Source organism: Macaca mulatta, chromosome 7 (genome assembly GCF_049350105.2).
Source record: "Macaca mulatta isolate MMU2019108-1 chromosome 7, T2T-MMU8v2.0, whole genome shotgun sequence".
Lineage (NCBI taxonomy): Eukaryota > Metazoa > Chordata > Mammalia > Primates > Cercopithecidae > Macaca > Macaca mulatta.
The window spans coordinates 42,338,037-42,352,592 of NC_133412.1; the positions used below are offsets into that span (position 1 = coordinate 42,338,037).

Sequence of the window (14,556 nt, forward strand, 5' to 3'; positions counted from 1 at the left end):
AAGTGGCATTTTTGAGGAGCCAGGTGAAGGACAGTATTCTAGGCAGAGAGAACAGTATGGGCAGAAACACTGAGGAAGGAAGGAGCAGCTGGGCTCCAGAGAGGGGATGTGGCTTGCCTGAGACCACGCAGAAAACTAGTGCTTCCTTTCATTGTCCCCTCGTAAGCTGAAAACTACAGAGGGGAGAAGTGGGCACAGGGGCCACAGGCCAGCTTCCCCCAGGCCTGCTTGGATGGCATTTTGAACTGCCAGGGTGGTCTGAGAATGAGATGGTGCATCAGGCCCCTTCAGCCCCATTCTGAGAGAAGGAAGGGGACAGAACCCAGGGACTCCAGTGCCTCTCAGGGACTTGGAGGATAATCCTTGGCCACATGGGCTTTCCAGCAGGGGCAACAGCAGGAAAAGGCCTAGAGGTGGGAAGCTGCTTGGCATTTCTGAGAAGCAGGGGTGGGCAGCGCCAGACCATGCAGCGCCTCATCATCTCCAGGGTCAGGAGTTTATTCTGAGAGCCATGAGAAACTAAAGAGTTTTAGATGGGGACAGATGGGTCCAGTCATTTTACTATGTTGGCTTTGGTTGCCATGCAGGAGAGGAGCATGTGGCAGAACGGGGGGGGACCAGAGCCAGCAAAGACCCTTCCAGCCTGCAGACCAGCTGTCCTGGCGGAGGGTGTGGGAGGTGGTCCAGGCAGCCAGGTGGCAGCAGCACCTGACAAGTGTCATCTCCCTCCGGGCAGGTGGGCAGGGTGGCCTTGCACTGGGCTGCAGGTGCGGGACACGAGCAGGCTGTGCGTCTGCTTCTGGAGCACGAGGCTGCTGTGGACGAGGAGGATGCGGTAGGGGCCCTCACAGAGGCACGTCTGTGTGTGCGTGTCTGTCTGTCTGTCTGTCTGTCTCAGGGTGGTGGGGGGCACTGGAGATCTCGCTGGGTCTATGAGCCGGTTGCTGAGATTGCTGCTAATATGCAGACATTCAGGTGCAGAGTGGCAGGGAGTCAAAGGCTTCAGGTGCCAGGGACACTGCACTGGTTCCATGTTCCTCCTATACAGTAATGAAGAGCTCTCCACTTTCAAGGGTCTTTCAGTTCTCAGAGAGCCTTTTCAGTCCCTCATGAAAGCATGTGAACAGGGAGAGGGCTGTAGAACAGATAATTGGGTGGATTGATAGAGGCCTGATTAGCAAAAGCACCAGGAGGAAGGTCTCTCATGATATGCCACAGGGCTCTGCCCTGGCTAACACTTCAATCAAAGTCTTGGATAAAGACTAACAGTCTTAGTTAAACAATTGGCAGGCAGTGTGTTGCTGAGAGAGAGCACTGATGAGTAACGGGGTCTGTAAAATTATCTCTACAGGTTTGGGAAAAAGGCTGAATCTAATAATGACATTTGAAAGGGATACTCTTATGGCTTTGTCTACATTTAAATTTTATTTTATTTTATTTTTTTTTTTTTGAGGCGGAGTCTCGCTCTGTCGCCCAGGCTGGAGTGCAGTGGCGCGATCTCGGCTCACTGCAAGCTCCGCCTCCCGGGTTCCCGCCATTCTCCTGCCTCAGCCTCCCGAGTAGCTGGGACTACAGGCGCTGCCACCACGCCCGGCTAATTTTTTTGTATTTTTAGTGGAGACGGGGTTTCATTGTGTTAGCCAGGATGGTCTCGATCTCCTGACCTCGTGATCCGCCCGCCTCGGCCTCCCAAAGTGCTGGGATTACAGGCTTGAGCCACCGCGCCCGGCCTACATTTAAATTTTAAAAAGTGCCTGGGCGCGATGACTCATGCCTGTAATCTCGGTACTTTGGGAGGCCAAGCGGGTAGATCACTTGAGCCCAGGAGTTTGAGACGAGCCTGGGCAACATGGCGAAACTCCGTCTCTACCAAAAAATACAAAAATTAGCCAGTCTTATAAACTGGTGTCTAAATAAATAAATAGGTAAAAATTTTAAAATAAAAAATAAAACCGTAAACTTCCCTGCAGCGACTTAGTTGTCCATGAAAACAGTTTTCTTTGTTCCGGCTTCTCTCTGCTCCCAGGCCCTGCTGTGTGGGGGTTGAGTACTAGTTGGGGTTGAAGTGAGGCAGCAACCCTTACCTCCCCATTCCCCAATCCTGTCTCTTCCCTGTACCTGCTTAGGCCTCATTTAGGGATGCCTTTAGGAGCAGAACGTCTAGGATCCTTAGTCTGAGCTCCCTGGTGAAACACTAGAGGCTCTTGCATCAACTCTTTCTACCCACAAAGACCCCCACTAACACCACTATGCTGTCACTTGTTCCTTCGAGGGTTTAGTGAAAAAAGAAGCTATGAGGGAGAACAGTAAGAGGGGGCCCTTTTAGAAATCCTCCCGGTTGGCTGGGCGAGGTGGCTCACACCAGTAATCCCAGCAGTTTGGGAGGCCGACGCAGGAGGATCACCTGAGATCAGAAGTTCCAGACCAGCCTGGCCAACATGGTGAAACCCCGTCTCTACTAAAAATACAAAAATTAGCCAGGTATGGTGGCACACTCCTGTGATCCCAGCTACTGGAGAGGCTGAGGCAGGAGAATCGCTTGAACCTGGGAGACGGAGGTTGCCGTAAACCTAGATTACAGCACTGCACTCCAACCTGGGTGACAGAGTGAGACTCCGTCACAAACAAACAAACAAACAAAAACCTCTCTGCTTCTTTTGCAAATGGCAATACGTAACATTTTGAAAAATAAGACAGCATGGTGGGCTTGCCTGCTGTAGTAATGGGGTTCAGGAGATACTGGAGAAAGGAAATCCTGTTGCTGGAGGAAGATCTCTAGTGATATGCCACAGGACTCTGGCTTGGATAGTTCCTAGGAACTATGTATGTGGGGAAAGCTGGTTTAGGACTGTGACATATCCCGGGGGTCCCCACTGTCAGGAGGCTCTGGCTCCCATGGCTCTCCCTCCCCCAGTCCTGAGCCTTTACCCTTTTTATTCCTGAGCGCCTGTGGACTTCTTCCTCTGGACTCTGCCGGTGCTTGTTCTTTTTCCTCCCTCCTGCAGCCAGCCCACAGTTGCTGATATTCTACCAGGCGCTGAGCTCTGAGCCAGTGCCGGGTCTCCTGGCCTCTTCAGCTCTAGTTAAGGCCAGATGTAGACCCTCATTTGTTTTTGTTTGTTTGTTTGTTTGTTTGTTTTTAAATTTTAAAAAATATGCCCCAATCTTGGATGATAGACCCTCATTTGAGGCTCTTTGCTGGGTCCAACACCTTCCCTAGGATTTCAGGAGGAAGAATTTAAATGCTTGTGGTCCTTGCTGTCTCTTACTTTTGGTCAACTTTTGGCATCCTCTTGAAATTTTGCAAATAGTCCTTTGATTCCACCCTGGCTTCATCCCAAACATGGTGCCTCTCCCTGGGACTCCATTCACAGAAGGCTTGTAGTGTGGGATGGCTTTCCAAACTGGGATATAGAGGGGACCTATATCACACACAAAAACAATGTAAAAATCCTAAAACCCCCTCTTTGACATTCTGTTCTTTAAAGGCCCTTGGTTCTTTCCTTGCCTTGGGCCCAGCCTCTGCTCCCCTCCCTCTCTCCAGTGCTGTCCTTGTCTGCACTGCCCGCTTCCTGCCTCCAAATTCCCGCCTGTTTCTAAAGCAGAGCAGAGCAACTCTCTTTGGATGCTCGGGAGCCTGCTGATCAGTGAGTGCCCTCTGAGTTTCATCTTTTGCCTCAACCCTTTGTCAAGGCTTTTACCCAAACACAGTTCCCTCCCTAAGAGGAATTCTGGTGCCAGCCGCTAAGACCCCTTTTCTTGGTACCCCTCACAAAGGCTCCTGGTGGAGCCACACCCAAGGAGGCACTGCAAAAAAACATTCCCAGGATCTGGCTGGCTCTTGATGTATCCCCAGAGGTGAGTTTGGAGGCCTGGGGTTGCTCTTCACAGAGAAGAAAAGACTCCAGGGAGATGGGGGAAGTGTGGAACCCTACTGCAGTGGAGGTCACTGAAGGGGCTCTGGGGACCCTGGAGCACACACGGTGCAGATGTGGAGGAAGAGCACCCTGCAAACAGGCCTGGGGCTGCCCTGAGTGGAGGCACAGACATATTTTCAGTTGCTCCAGAGAGTTGGTGGGATGGAAATTGCAGGATTGCAGATTTCAACAGAGCTCGAGGAGGCATTTCTTCCTTTTCTTTTTTCATTTTTTTTTTTTTTTTGAGACGGAGTCTTGCTCTGTCACCCAGGCTGGAGTGCAGTGGCGCGATCTTTGCTTACTGCAAGCTCCGCCTGGAGGAGGCATTTCTAACAGAAGCCAGTGTTTGACTGTGCAGGGATGTCTCGTGAGGTGGTGTGGTGCTGCAGACTTAAGCTATCTGCTTTGAAGATATTTTATGGGATATTTATTTATTTATTTATTTTTGAGACAGGCTCTCACTCCATCGCCCAGGCTGGAGTGCAGCGGTGCAATTTTGGCTCACCGTAACCCTTGCCTCCCGGGTTCAAATGATCCTCTCACTTCAGTCTCTCAGGTAGCTGGGACCACAGGCACACACACCACCATGCCCAGCTAATTAATTTTTTTGTAGAGACAGGTCTTACTATGTTGCCCAGGCTGGTCTTGAACTCCTGGGCTCAAGCGATCCTCCCACCTTGGTCCCTCCCAAAATATTAAGGTTACAGGCCTGAGCCACCATGCCCAGCCTCTATGGGAGATTTAAACAGTCCATTCTTAAACACCAGTCCAGGAAAAGGTCTTCACCAGTCATAGCAAATCAGAAAACAGGGACAATGTATTTTTTATGAAGCTACATTTGTTTTTTGTCTTTGTTTGTTTGTTGGTTTTTGAGACAGGGTTTTGCTCTGTCACCAAGGCTGGAGTGCAGTGGTGCGATCACAGCTCATTGCAGCCTCTATCTCCTGGGCTCAAGCAATCCTCCCACCTCAGCCTCCTGAGTAGCTGGGACCACAGGAGTGTGCCTCCATGCCTGGCTTATTTTTTAAAAATGTCTGTAGAGATGGGGGTCCCCCTATTTTGCCCAGTCTGGTTTCAAACTCCTGGGCTCAAGTGATCCTCATCTCAAAGTGTTGGGATTACAGGCGTGAACCACCATGCCCAGTTATGAAGCTTTATTTGCCAAGAATATATTCTAAGATTGGTTCCTTACAAATTTTTTCTTCTAAAATGGTCTTTCTTTATGAAATGATGATGAGAGTAAATGGCAGCCATTTTGTTTGTTTGTTTGTTTGTTTGTTTTGAGACGAAGTCTCACTCTGACGCTCAGGCTGGAATGCAGTGGTGGATCTCAGCTCACTGCAACCTCCGCCTCCTGGGTTCAAGTGATTCTCCTGCCTCAACCTCTCAAGTAGCTGGGATTACAAGTGCCCACCACCACGCCCAGCTAATTTTTGTATTTTTGGTAGAGACGGGGTTCCACCATGTTGGCCAGGCTGGTCTTGAACTCCTGACTTCATGTGATCCTCCCGCCTCAGCCTCCCAAAGTGCTGGGATAACAGGCATGAGCCACCGAGCCTGGCCGGCAGCTGTTTTATTTTTAAGTTTCATTTAGCAAAAAATAAATTTAAGAAGTTTGCAACAGTACATCAGCCTCTATTTAAAAAAAAAAAAAAAATTGGTCTTAAAATTCCTAAAGCTTGGAGCTCCCTGGACTGAGTGGCACTTATAGTTCCTTCTGGTTGTATGGTTTAATCATAAGGCACAGGGCCTGGCTGGCACGGCCATGCCTTCCCACATTCTTCTCACCTCCTGTATGTCCTCTCCCCCAGTTTGGGATGAACGCGCTTCTCCTGTCTGCCTGGTTCGGCCACTTACGAATCCTCCAGATCCTGGTAAACTCGGGGGCCAAGATCCACTGTAAGAGCAAGGTAAGGCTTCAGCTGGTAACCCTCTGTCCCCTTGGCTCCCCTGGCCCTGGATGCACAGGTCTCCCCCAACCTCTGCCCCCCACCCCCACTTGCCCCTCCAGTCCCCCACCTGCCTTTGCCTGTCCCTCTTTCTTCTGATCTCCCCCACCTCTCTTCTATTCAGTGAGTTGGGACAGTCCCCAGCCCTCTGACTGGCCTCCTTGTTTGTAGGAGAGAAATCAAAGTAACTCCCTCAGAGGGTAGTTAGGAAAATTAAATGAGAAGGAGGTGAGGTCTCCTCCACCCTCCTGCCAGGCCCCGTACCCATTGTGCTCAGTGTGGTGGGGTGAAAGGAGCAAAGCATCATTTACCAAGTGTGGTATGGTGGGCGAGTTACTCTATCAGCCTGCACTGTGGTTTGAGGGAGCAGGGCCTCAGCAAGTGAGAGTGCCTAGAATCCCTCCGCCGGTGTCTCACCTTTTAGGGTGTCAGTTGCCCTTAGGAAAATGCAAACATTTCTGGGCCAAATCCCTCAGCCAGGAGTTCTCACATGGGTTCTTGGAGAAAACTCAGAGGACCTATGAACTTGGATTGGAAAAAAGTGCATATTTATTTTGGCTAACTTCTTGAAAATTTAGCATTTTTTTTCTTTCTTTCTTTTTTTTTTTTGAGATGGAGTCTTGCTCAGTCACCCAAGCTGGAGTGTAGTGGCGCGATCTCAGCTCATTGCAACCTCCGCCTCCTGGGTTCAAGCAATTCTCCTGCCTCAGCCTCCAGAGTAGCTGGGACTATAGGCACGTGCCACCACGCCCAACTAATTAGCATTTTTTTCAACGTTGAATGTAGGTAATATTAGTACTTGTGACTTTGTCACTAATAGAAAATGTAGCTATTTTCATATCACATGAAAGTTTTGTGAACTCCTTACATTTATCATTACATTGAAATTACGGCAGTGATTAGACCCTTCAGTAGATCTTGTTGTTTAACAGGTCAGTAAGGAAGCACATGTGTTACTAGATTGAAAACTTGGTTTGTAATATTTTGATAACTTAATTTCAATATAATTGGTTTCCTTTTATGGTAGGCAGAATAATGTCACTTCAAAGATGTCCATATCCTAATTCCTAGAACCTCTGAACCCCCAGAACCTAACACGCCAATAGGAATTTGTTGGGTGTGATGCGATGTGTGTGAGGTGTGATGAAGGAGGCAGGGGTGGAGTGATGCGAGCCACTAGCCAAGGAATTTGGTCAGCTTCTAGAAGCTGGAAAAGGACAGGAAATGGGTTTTCCCCAAGAGCTTCCAGAAGAAACACAGCATTGCCAACCCAATTTAGACTTCTGAACTTCAGTATTGTAAAATAATAAATCTGTGCTGTTTCACACCATGAAGCGATGGTAATTTGTTATAGCAGCAATAGAAAATGAATACACCATTGTAAGCCTGTTTATTTGATTAAATATTTTTTCCTGTATAATGTTTTTTTTTTTGCATTTAAGTAAATGTTATTCTGAGAAGGGGTCTATAGGCTTCACCAGATGTAAAAGGGTCGTGGCATGTAAGAGGTCTGTCTCATGTCATTGTTAGGATCCTGTTGGCAGTGGTGGGAGTGCCTGAAAGCATTTGGGTTGGAAAATCCATCCCAGAGAACCATGTCCCTATGTGGTGGGTCACAAGATCTGAGCCAGAGTGTGGGAGGGAGGGGCCAGCAGGAGGGTACCCTGTGAATACACCCAGGTTCAAGCTCAGGGTTCTGCTGTCTGGTCCTGCTGGCCTGGCCTGGCTTGGCCTTGGAAGGGCTCAGTGGCCCTGGGGAATCCAGTGTTGTCTTGATGTAGTATACTATAAACAGAGTTGTGAATGAGCCTCCATGTTCTAGAATGAGGAAGGCAGGGTCTTGGGTGTATGTGGAGGGTGAGGTTCTGAGTCATGGACTCTTCTAGTTAAGCAGATCCCCTCTATATTCATTTTCTGGTTTTGGCAACAAATCACTCTAAAATTTAAAAGTAATGAATCTGAAAGTAATGATATATTATTTTCCACAATTCTGTGGTTGGCAGGCAGTTCCTGTGGCTTTGCCTGTGCTCACCTGCAAGGCTGCAGTCAGCAGGTGAGTGGGCTGGGGGCTGGCTGGCCCTGAAGGGTCTCACTCACATGTCTGGAGCCTCTGCAGGAAGGGTTGGAATGTCTGGGATGGTGCGGCTAGTTTCTCCAGGTGGCCACTGATCCTTAGGAAGTCCAGCATAGACTTCCTTACCTGTCTGCCTCAGGGCAGCAAAAGATCCAGAGCAGAACTGGCAAGGGCTCTAGAGGCCAAGGCTGGAAAGCCACGTGGTATCACCTCCATTGCATTCAAAAGCCCGTCACAGGACCAGTGTAGATTCTCGGTGAGAAGAGTGGCACGATCCTGGGGTGTGCCTCCAAGGGCAGGAGGAATAGATGCAGCCAGCTTTGCAAATGATAGACCCCACTCTTCCTTTCAATCTCTCGTTCAAGGTCTTCCCCAAAGGGATTCATCCCACCTGTAGATGCCACAGGCCCCGTCCTGCTTCTGCCCTGAAGCTTTTTCCTTTCCCTGCTGTTTACGTATCTCTACTGGTGATAGTTACAGTTTTACTAAACTATAGACTATAATAAGATTTCAGCAGTTTTTCCATTAATATTCTACAATGCTTTAGTCATTTTGTCTTCTTAGTCTCTTCGAATCTTGTGATGATTTCTTAGTTTTTCCTTGTTTTCCGTGACCTTAACCCTTTTGGAGAGTAGTAGTCAAGTATTTTGTGGAATGCCCTTCAATTTGGGTTTGTCTTATGTTTTTCTCATGAAAATCATCAGTCCAGGGCTATGGAATTTGGGAAGAACACAAGAGGGAAGTGCCCTTCTCATCCCTTCATATCAAGGGGTCCATGATACCAACATGAAATACACACATTGGGCTGGGCATGGTGGCTCATGCCTGAAATCCCAGCCCTTTGGGAGGCCGAGGTGGGCGGATTGCCTGAGTTCAGGAGTTCGAAACCAGCCTAGGCAACATGGCGAAACCCCATATCTACTAAAAATACAAAAAATTAACTGGGTGTGCTGGAGGGTGCCTGTAATCCCAGCTCCTCGGGAGGCTGAGGCAGGAGAATTGCTTGAACCCAGGAGGCAGTGAGCCGAGATTGTGCCACTGCACTCTAGCCTGGGAGACAGGGCGAGACTCTGACTCAAAAAAAAAGAAAAGAAATACACACATTGAAAGTTTATACTCACTGAGATTTGACCACTGTCAAGATGTAAAACACTGTTCTACTGATTTTTATGACTCACTGTTGGGTTGCAAACAGGACTTCAAATAATCTGACCTTAATGCAAGGCAGAAGTAGAAGCCCTGGGGCATAAATATAGTATTTTCAAGCCTCCCTCCTTTTGCTTCTAGGCCCTGTCCACCCTCAACCCAGGCCACTTCCCTCTACTCCATGCAGACCACATCTGCTCTTAATCTGCCCTAGAAGGTGAGGAGGTCACTTCCTAGTGACATACACTGGTCACTTAGTCACCTGCTTCTTCTTTAGCAGCTGTATCAAGGGAGGCAGATGCCTAGAACCTTCTTAATTATTCTGGAGGCTACTAGTGCTATATGACCTCATCATACATGGTTTTTTTTTTTTTTTTTTTGAGACGGAGTCTTGCTCTGTCGCCGAGACTGGAGTGCAGTGGCCGGATCTCGGCTCACTGCAAGCTCTGCATCCCGGGTTTACGCCATTCTCCTGCCTCAGCCTCCCGAGTAGCTGGGACTACAGGCACCCGCCACCTCGCCCGGCTATTTTTTTGTATTTTTTACTAGAGACGGGGTTTCACCGGGTTAGCCAGGATGGTCTCGATCTCCTGACCTCGTGATCCGCCCGTCTCGGCCTCCCAAAGTGCTGGGATTACAGGCTTGAGCCACCGCGCCCGGCCCCAATCATACATGTTTGAATTAATTTTTAGTTGATAAAATACTTTTCCTGTAGGTCCAGTCCTCTCAACCACCCACTGAGGTGGTCAGGGATTATGATGCTAGTTTGTCCTGTCCTATGTGAAAATGGAGGCTCAGAGAGGTGGAGGTAACTGGCCCAAGACTCTGGAGCTGAGGGGTGCTGGAGCTGGGATTTGAACTTTGGCATCCTGACTCCTGCCGGCCCCTCTGAGGCTGAGTGGGCAGCAGAGTGGGTTATCCCTGGGGTCCGTTCATCATTTATAGTGTTGTGTCCACGGGGAGGCTGTGTTCTGGGTCCCAAACACTCGCTGTCTGGGAGACTGGCAGCATGTGAAAAGGGCCTCCCTTCGCAGACTGCAGGGACCTTCCTGCACTTGTTTCCAGGATGGCCTGACCTTACTGCACTGCGCAGCCCAAAAAGGCCACGTGCCTGTGCTGGCGTTCATAATGGAAGACCTGGAGGATGTGGCCCTGGACCACGTAGACAAGGTGAGAGTGCCTCAGGGCTACTTATCATTCCCATTGGGCGGGGGGCTCCTGGGGCCACTCTTGCCCACGGAGCTTACCACATTCCTTGGGTGCATCCTTTGATCTGTGGGCATATTGCACCTGGCCTGGGGAGCCGCTGGTTGGGAAGAGGTGTTGGGGCACAAACGAGCAGAATACAAGCAGAACACAGTCAGTTGCCGCAGAGAGGCCCTGATCAAGGACTAGGTGGGTTAGAAAAGCAAGCCATTGCTTCTGCTTCCTGGAGGAGGTGGCATTTGGTAAATAAACTGGATTTGTGGGTAAGATTGGAAATCAGGGGTTGGAAGGGGCACCAAATGGAAGAGCGAGGCTTGTGGGAGCTTTAGGGACAGCAAAGGGCTCTAGTGTGAGTTCTGAGGGGCTGGAATCTTAGGAGGGAAGGTCTGATGGGTGGTTGGAGGTCCCTCTGGAGATCTCAACCCCCATCCTCAAGAATCTGTTTATTCATTAGGCAGCAAGGAGCCACCTAAGGACTGGCCAGGGAGGGACCCCAGCAAGTGGCTCTCGTTGGGAAGTTGGGTCTGGGCTTTCCAGGCAGGGTGTGGGGAGGCAAGTGGAGAGGACAGTGTCTGGGGCAGGAGAGGCCACTGCAAAGCCAGAGTGGTTGGGAAACAGAGGCCAGGTGGGCAGAGGCAGGTATGCCCACTGACAGAGTGAGGAAGGCTCACACCACTTCTCCTCCTGGCCAGCTGGGGAGGACGGCGTTTCACCGGGCAGCTGAGCACGGGCAGCTGGATGCTCTGGATTTCCTCGTGGGCTCTGGCTGTGACCACAGTGTCAAAGACAAGGTACTGTGTCCGTGAGGCTCTGGGATCCTGACCAGGGTGCAAAACTTGCCAGCTTCCAGGCTCTGGCTCCTCACCTGTGTCCACGTCTGACTCCCATTGTACTGGAGGGCCATGTGGCCCAAAGACGAGAGCGTATTTAGTGTTCATCCAGCAGGCCCTTCACTAGCATGCATTATGGGCCAGCCCTATGCTACAGGTTGGTGGCAAAAAGATGCCCAAGACACCGTTTCTTACTCGAGGAACTCAGTGCCACGGTCATAGTAAGGATTTCTGATCTGACGTGGCTGGCCAGGGTGGCAGATCTGGGTGGTTGGTAGTGCTGCCTGGAGTGCGTTGAGCAGGGCTGTAATCTACTGGGGTTGTCTGTTGTTGGCAGACGTGGGGAAGTGTTAGGGGGTGGTAGCCACACAACTGCTCTGCTATGGTTATGGCAGGAATAGGATGGGAGCATGGAGGAGGGAGCATATCATTCAGGGTTTATAAGCAGGATTTCACTAATCTGAGAAGGGGCAAGTGATGGGGACCGGAGGGTCTACCCTATAAATGACTCTTATCATTGGACCCTTGCGAATCATTAGAAATTCTTTTTTTTTTTTGAGGCAGAGTCTCACACTGTTGCCCAGGCTGGAGTGCAGTGGTGCCATCTTGGCTCACTGCAACTTCCGCCTCCCGGGTTCATGCCATTTTCCTACCTCAACCTCCCTAGTAGCTGGGACTATAGGTGTCCGCCACCATGTCTGGCTAATTTTTTTGTATTTTCAGTAGAGATGGGGTTTCACCGTGTTGGCCAGGATGGTCTTGATCTCCTGACCTCGTGACCCGCCCACCTTGGCCTCCCAAAGTGCTGGGATTACAGGCGTGAGCCACCACGCCCGGCCTGTTACAGCAAATTCTAAATGATGCCTCCAACAAAGAGATTAACTCCATTATTAATCTTCTGGTTAATGTGCTTGGCCAGGATAGAGGGAGTTCTGTGTATACCGAAGTGATAGAGAGCTCACACACAAATCCACTGCCGGGTCTTGGAACTGGAAGGCGTCTGAATTCAGCCTTCTCGTTTTACAGCTGTGGAAACTGACGCCCAGAGAGGGAGATGCCTTAGCCAAGGTCGCACAGCGAGACACAGGTAGAGCTGGATTTGGAAGCAGCATCCTAATGCATAAAGCTGTGCTCCTCCCCTTACCAGGCTGCCTCCTGGCTTGGACCCCCTTGGGTTCTGCACTGAGTCCATCCATACTCATCCTTTTGGGTTGAGCAGGTGGTTGAGCAAGGCACTGGGCCAGGAACTGGGCATACAGAGAATGGGGAGGGCAGCACCTGCCAGGACTGGCTAACCCAAGAGGCAAAATGATCACACCTCAGGGCCCCAGGAGAGCATGAGCATCAAGAACAGAGAAAGAGAACATACAGCTTTGATGAACTTCTCCAGAATCTTGCAATCAGAAATTCTGCAAAGAAGCTTTTAAAATTGCATACCCCTGTTAAGTTTTGTGTTTTCAGAATAGGAGTGTTTTCATTTTCAGTTTCATCTGGGGAGGGGGCACAATAAGTTTTTCAATGCCTGCTAAGGGGATAGACCTCTTAGAGTCAATGACAACACAGGTCACTCCACGTGTGCTCTAGAATGCTAGGGAGGCTTTGAGAGCCCAGAGAGAGCGACTAACTCCACTTGGAAGGGTGAAGTGTTGCTGTCAAGGCCTCACAGAGGTGGAGATGCTGGACGTCCCCAAGGTGGAGGGGAGAGGACCCCAGGCCCACGCCAAGGCTGCCTTCTGCCCAGCTGTCCTGCCTCTGAGCCCCCTGCCCTGCCCAGGAAAGTGTGAGCGCCTGTCAGGCATCCATGTGTGCCACCTGCAGCTTCAAATGCCAGAATATGGATATTTATAACCCAGAAGGAAGAAGAAAGCCCCGCCATTGCCTCTACACCCCGTTAACTGGGGGCATGTGTTGGCCTTTCACAGTTCACCTGCTTCCTGCGTGTCTCTGAACACAGAGATTTCTTTTTTTTTTTTTTTTTTTTTTTTTTTTTTTTTTTTTGAGACGGAGTCTAGCTCTGTCGCCCAGACTGGAGTGCAGTGGCGCGATCTCGGCTCACTGCAAGCTCCGCCTCCCGGGTTCATGCCATTCTCCTGCCTCAGCCTCCGGAGTAGCTGGGACTACAGGCGCCCGCCACCACGCCCGGCTAATTTCTTTTTGTATTTTTAGTAGAGACGGGGTTTCACCGTGTTAGCCAGGATGGTCTCGATCTCCTGACCTCGTGATCCACCCGCCTCGGCCTCCCAAAGTGCTGGGATTACAGGCTTGAGCCACCGCGCCCGGCCGAACACAGAGATTTCACACTGTGACTGCGTTTCCCACTGCTTGTCCTGGCTTGCAGCAGCCAGCCGACAGGCTACAGGCTGCAGAGAAGCTGGCAAGGAGAGAAAAACAAAGTTGTTGAGGGCTTTTTAAAATTACTTTACAATTTTATTATTTTTAGCTGAATTTTTTTTTTTTTGAGACAATATCTTACTCTGTTGCCCAGGCTGGAGTGTAGTGGCGTAATCACAGCTCATTGCAGCCTTAACTTCCCATGCTCAAGCAATCCTCCTGCCTCAGTCTCTCCAGTATCTGGGACTACAGGCATGCACCACCACATCTGGCTAATTTTTGTATTTTTTGTAGAGATGGAGTCTCACTATATTGCCCAGACTGGAATTCCTGGGCTCAAGCTATCTGCCCACCTCAGCCTCCCAAAGTGCTGGGATTACAGATGTGAGGCACCATGCCCGGCAGGGAGATCCCTTTAAAGGACAACCCCAAGCAGGCTGACCTCAGCAGGGGCCACTTCAAATACAGAGTACGTTGCACCCTCTGCCCTGCCCAATGCAGCTGCTTCTCTTGGCTATGTCACTGTCACCTTTAGACTTTCCAAGTGCAAAGCAACTACCAGTCCTCTGGCCTTCAAGTTCCAGGGACACATGTCAGGCTCTCCACATGATCCCCTGAAGACCCTCCTACATTATTGACTCATTGAACAAACATCTACTGAGTGTTGGCCATGTGCCCCAGGCCCTATTCTAGGCACTTAAGGAAACTTCAGAAAACAAAATAGATGCCCCTGTGGTGCTTATGTTCCAGCAACAAGGGTCAGACACGTGGAACGAATCCAAATGCCCATCAGTGATAGACTGGATAAAGAAAATGTGGCACATATACACCATGGAATACTATGCAGCCATAAAAAGGAATGAGATCATGTCCTTTGCAGGGACTTGGATGAAGCTGGAAACCATCATTCTCAGCAAACTATCACAGGAACAGAAAACCAAACACTGCATGTTCTCACTCATAAGTGGGAGCTGAACAATGAGAACCACATGGACACAGGGAGGGGGACAACGCACACCGGGACCTGGTTTGGGGGGCGAGGGGAGGAAGAGCATCAGGATAAATTGCTAATGCATGCAGGGCTTAATACCTAGGTGACGGGT

The 14,556-nt window shown here is 50.0% G+C and overlaps 1 protein-coding gene across 5 annotated transcripts in view; it reads left to right on the plus strand.

Moving 5' to 3' along the window:
* The window catches only part of ANKDD1A (ankyrin repeat and death domain containing 1A), a 45,125-nt gene that overhangs the window by 4,802 nt on the left and 25,767 nt on the right, over positions 1 to 14,556 (plus strand). For 4 of the 5 annotated variants that reach the window (XM_077939583.1, XM_077939584.1, XM_077939581.1 and 1 more), the window contains exons 3-6: positions 737 to 835; positions 5,729 to 5,827; positions 10,152 to 10,256; positions 10,985 to 11,083. In XM_077939583.1, coding sequence (XP_077795709.1) covers positions 737 to 835; positions 5,729 to 5,827; positions 10,152 to 10,256; positions 10,985 to 11,083 — 402 coding nt within the window. Of the gene's footprint in view, positions 1 to 736; positions 866 to 5,728; positions 5,828 to 10,151; positions 10,257 to 10,984; positions 11,084 to 14,556 lie in introns of all 5 variants that reach the window. The other variant, XM_077939585.1, reaches the window with a different exon arrangement.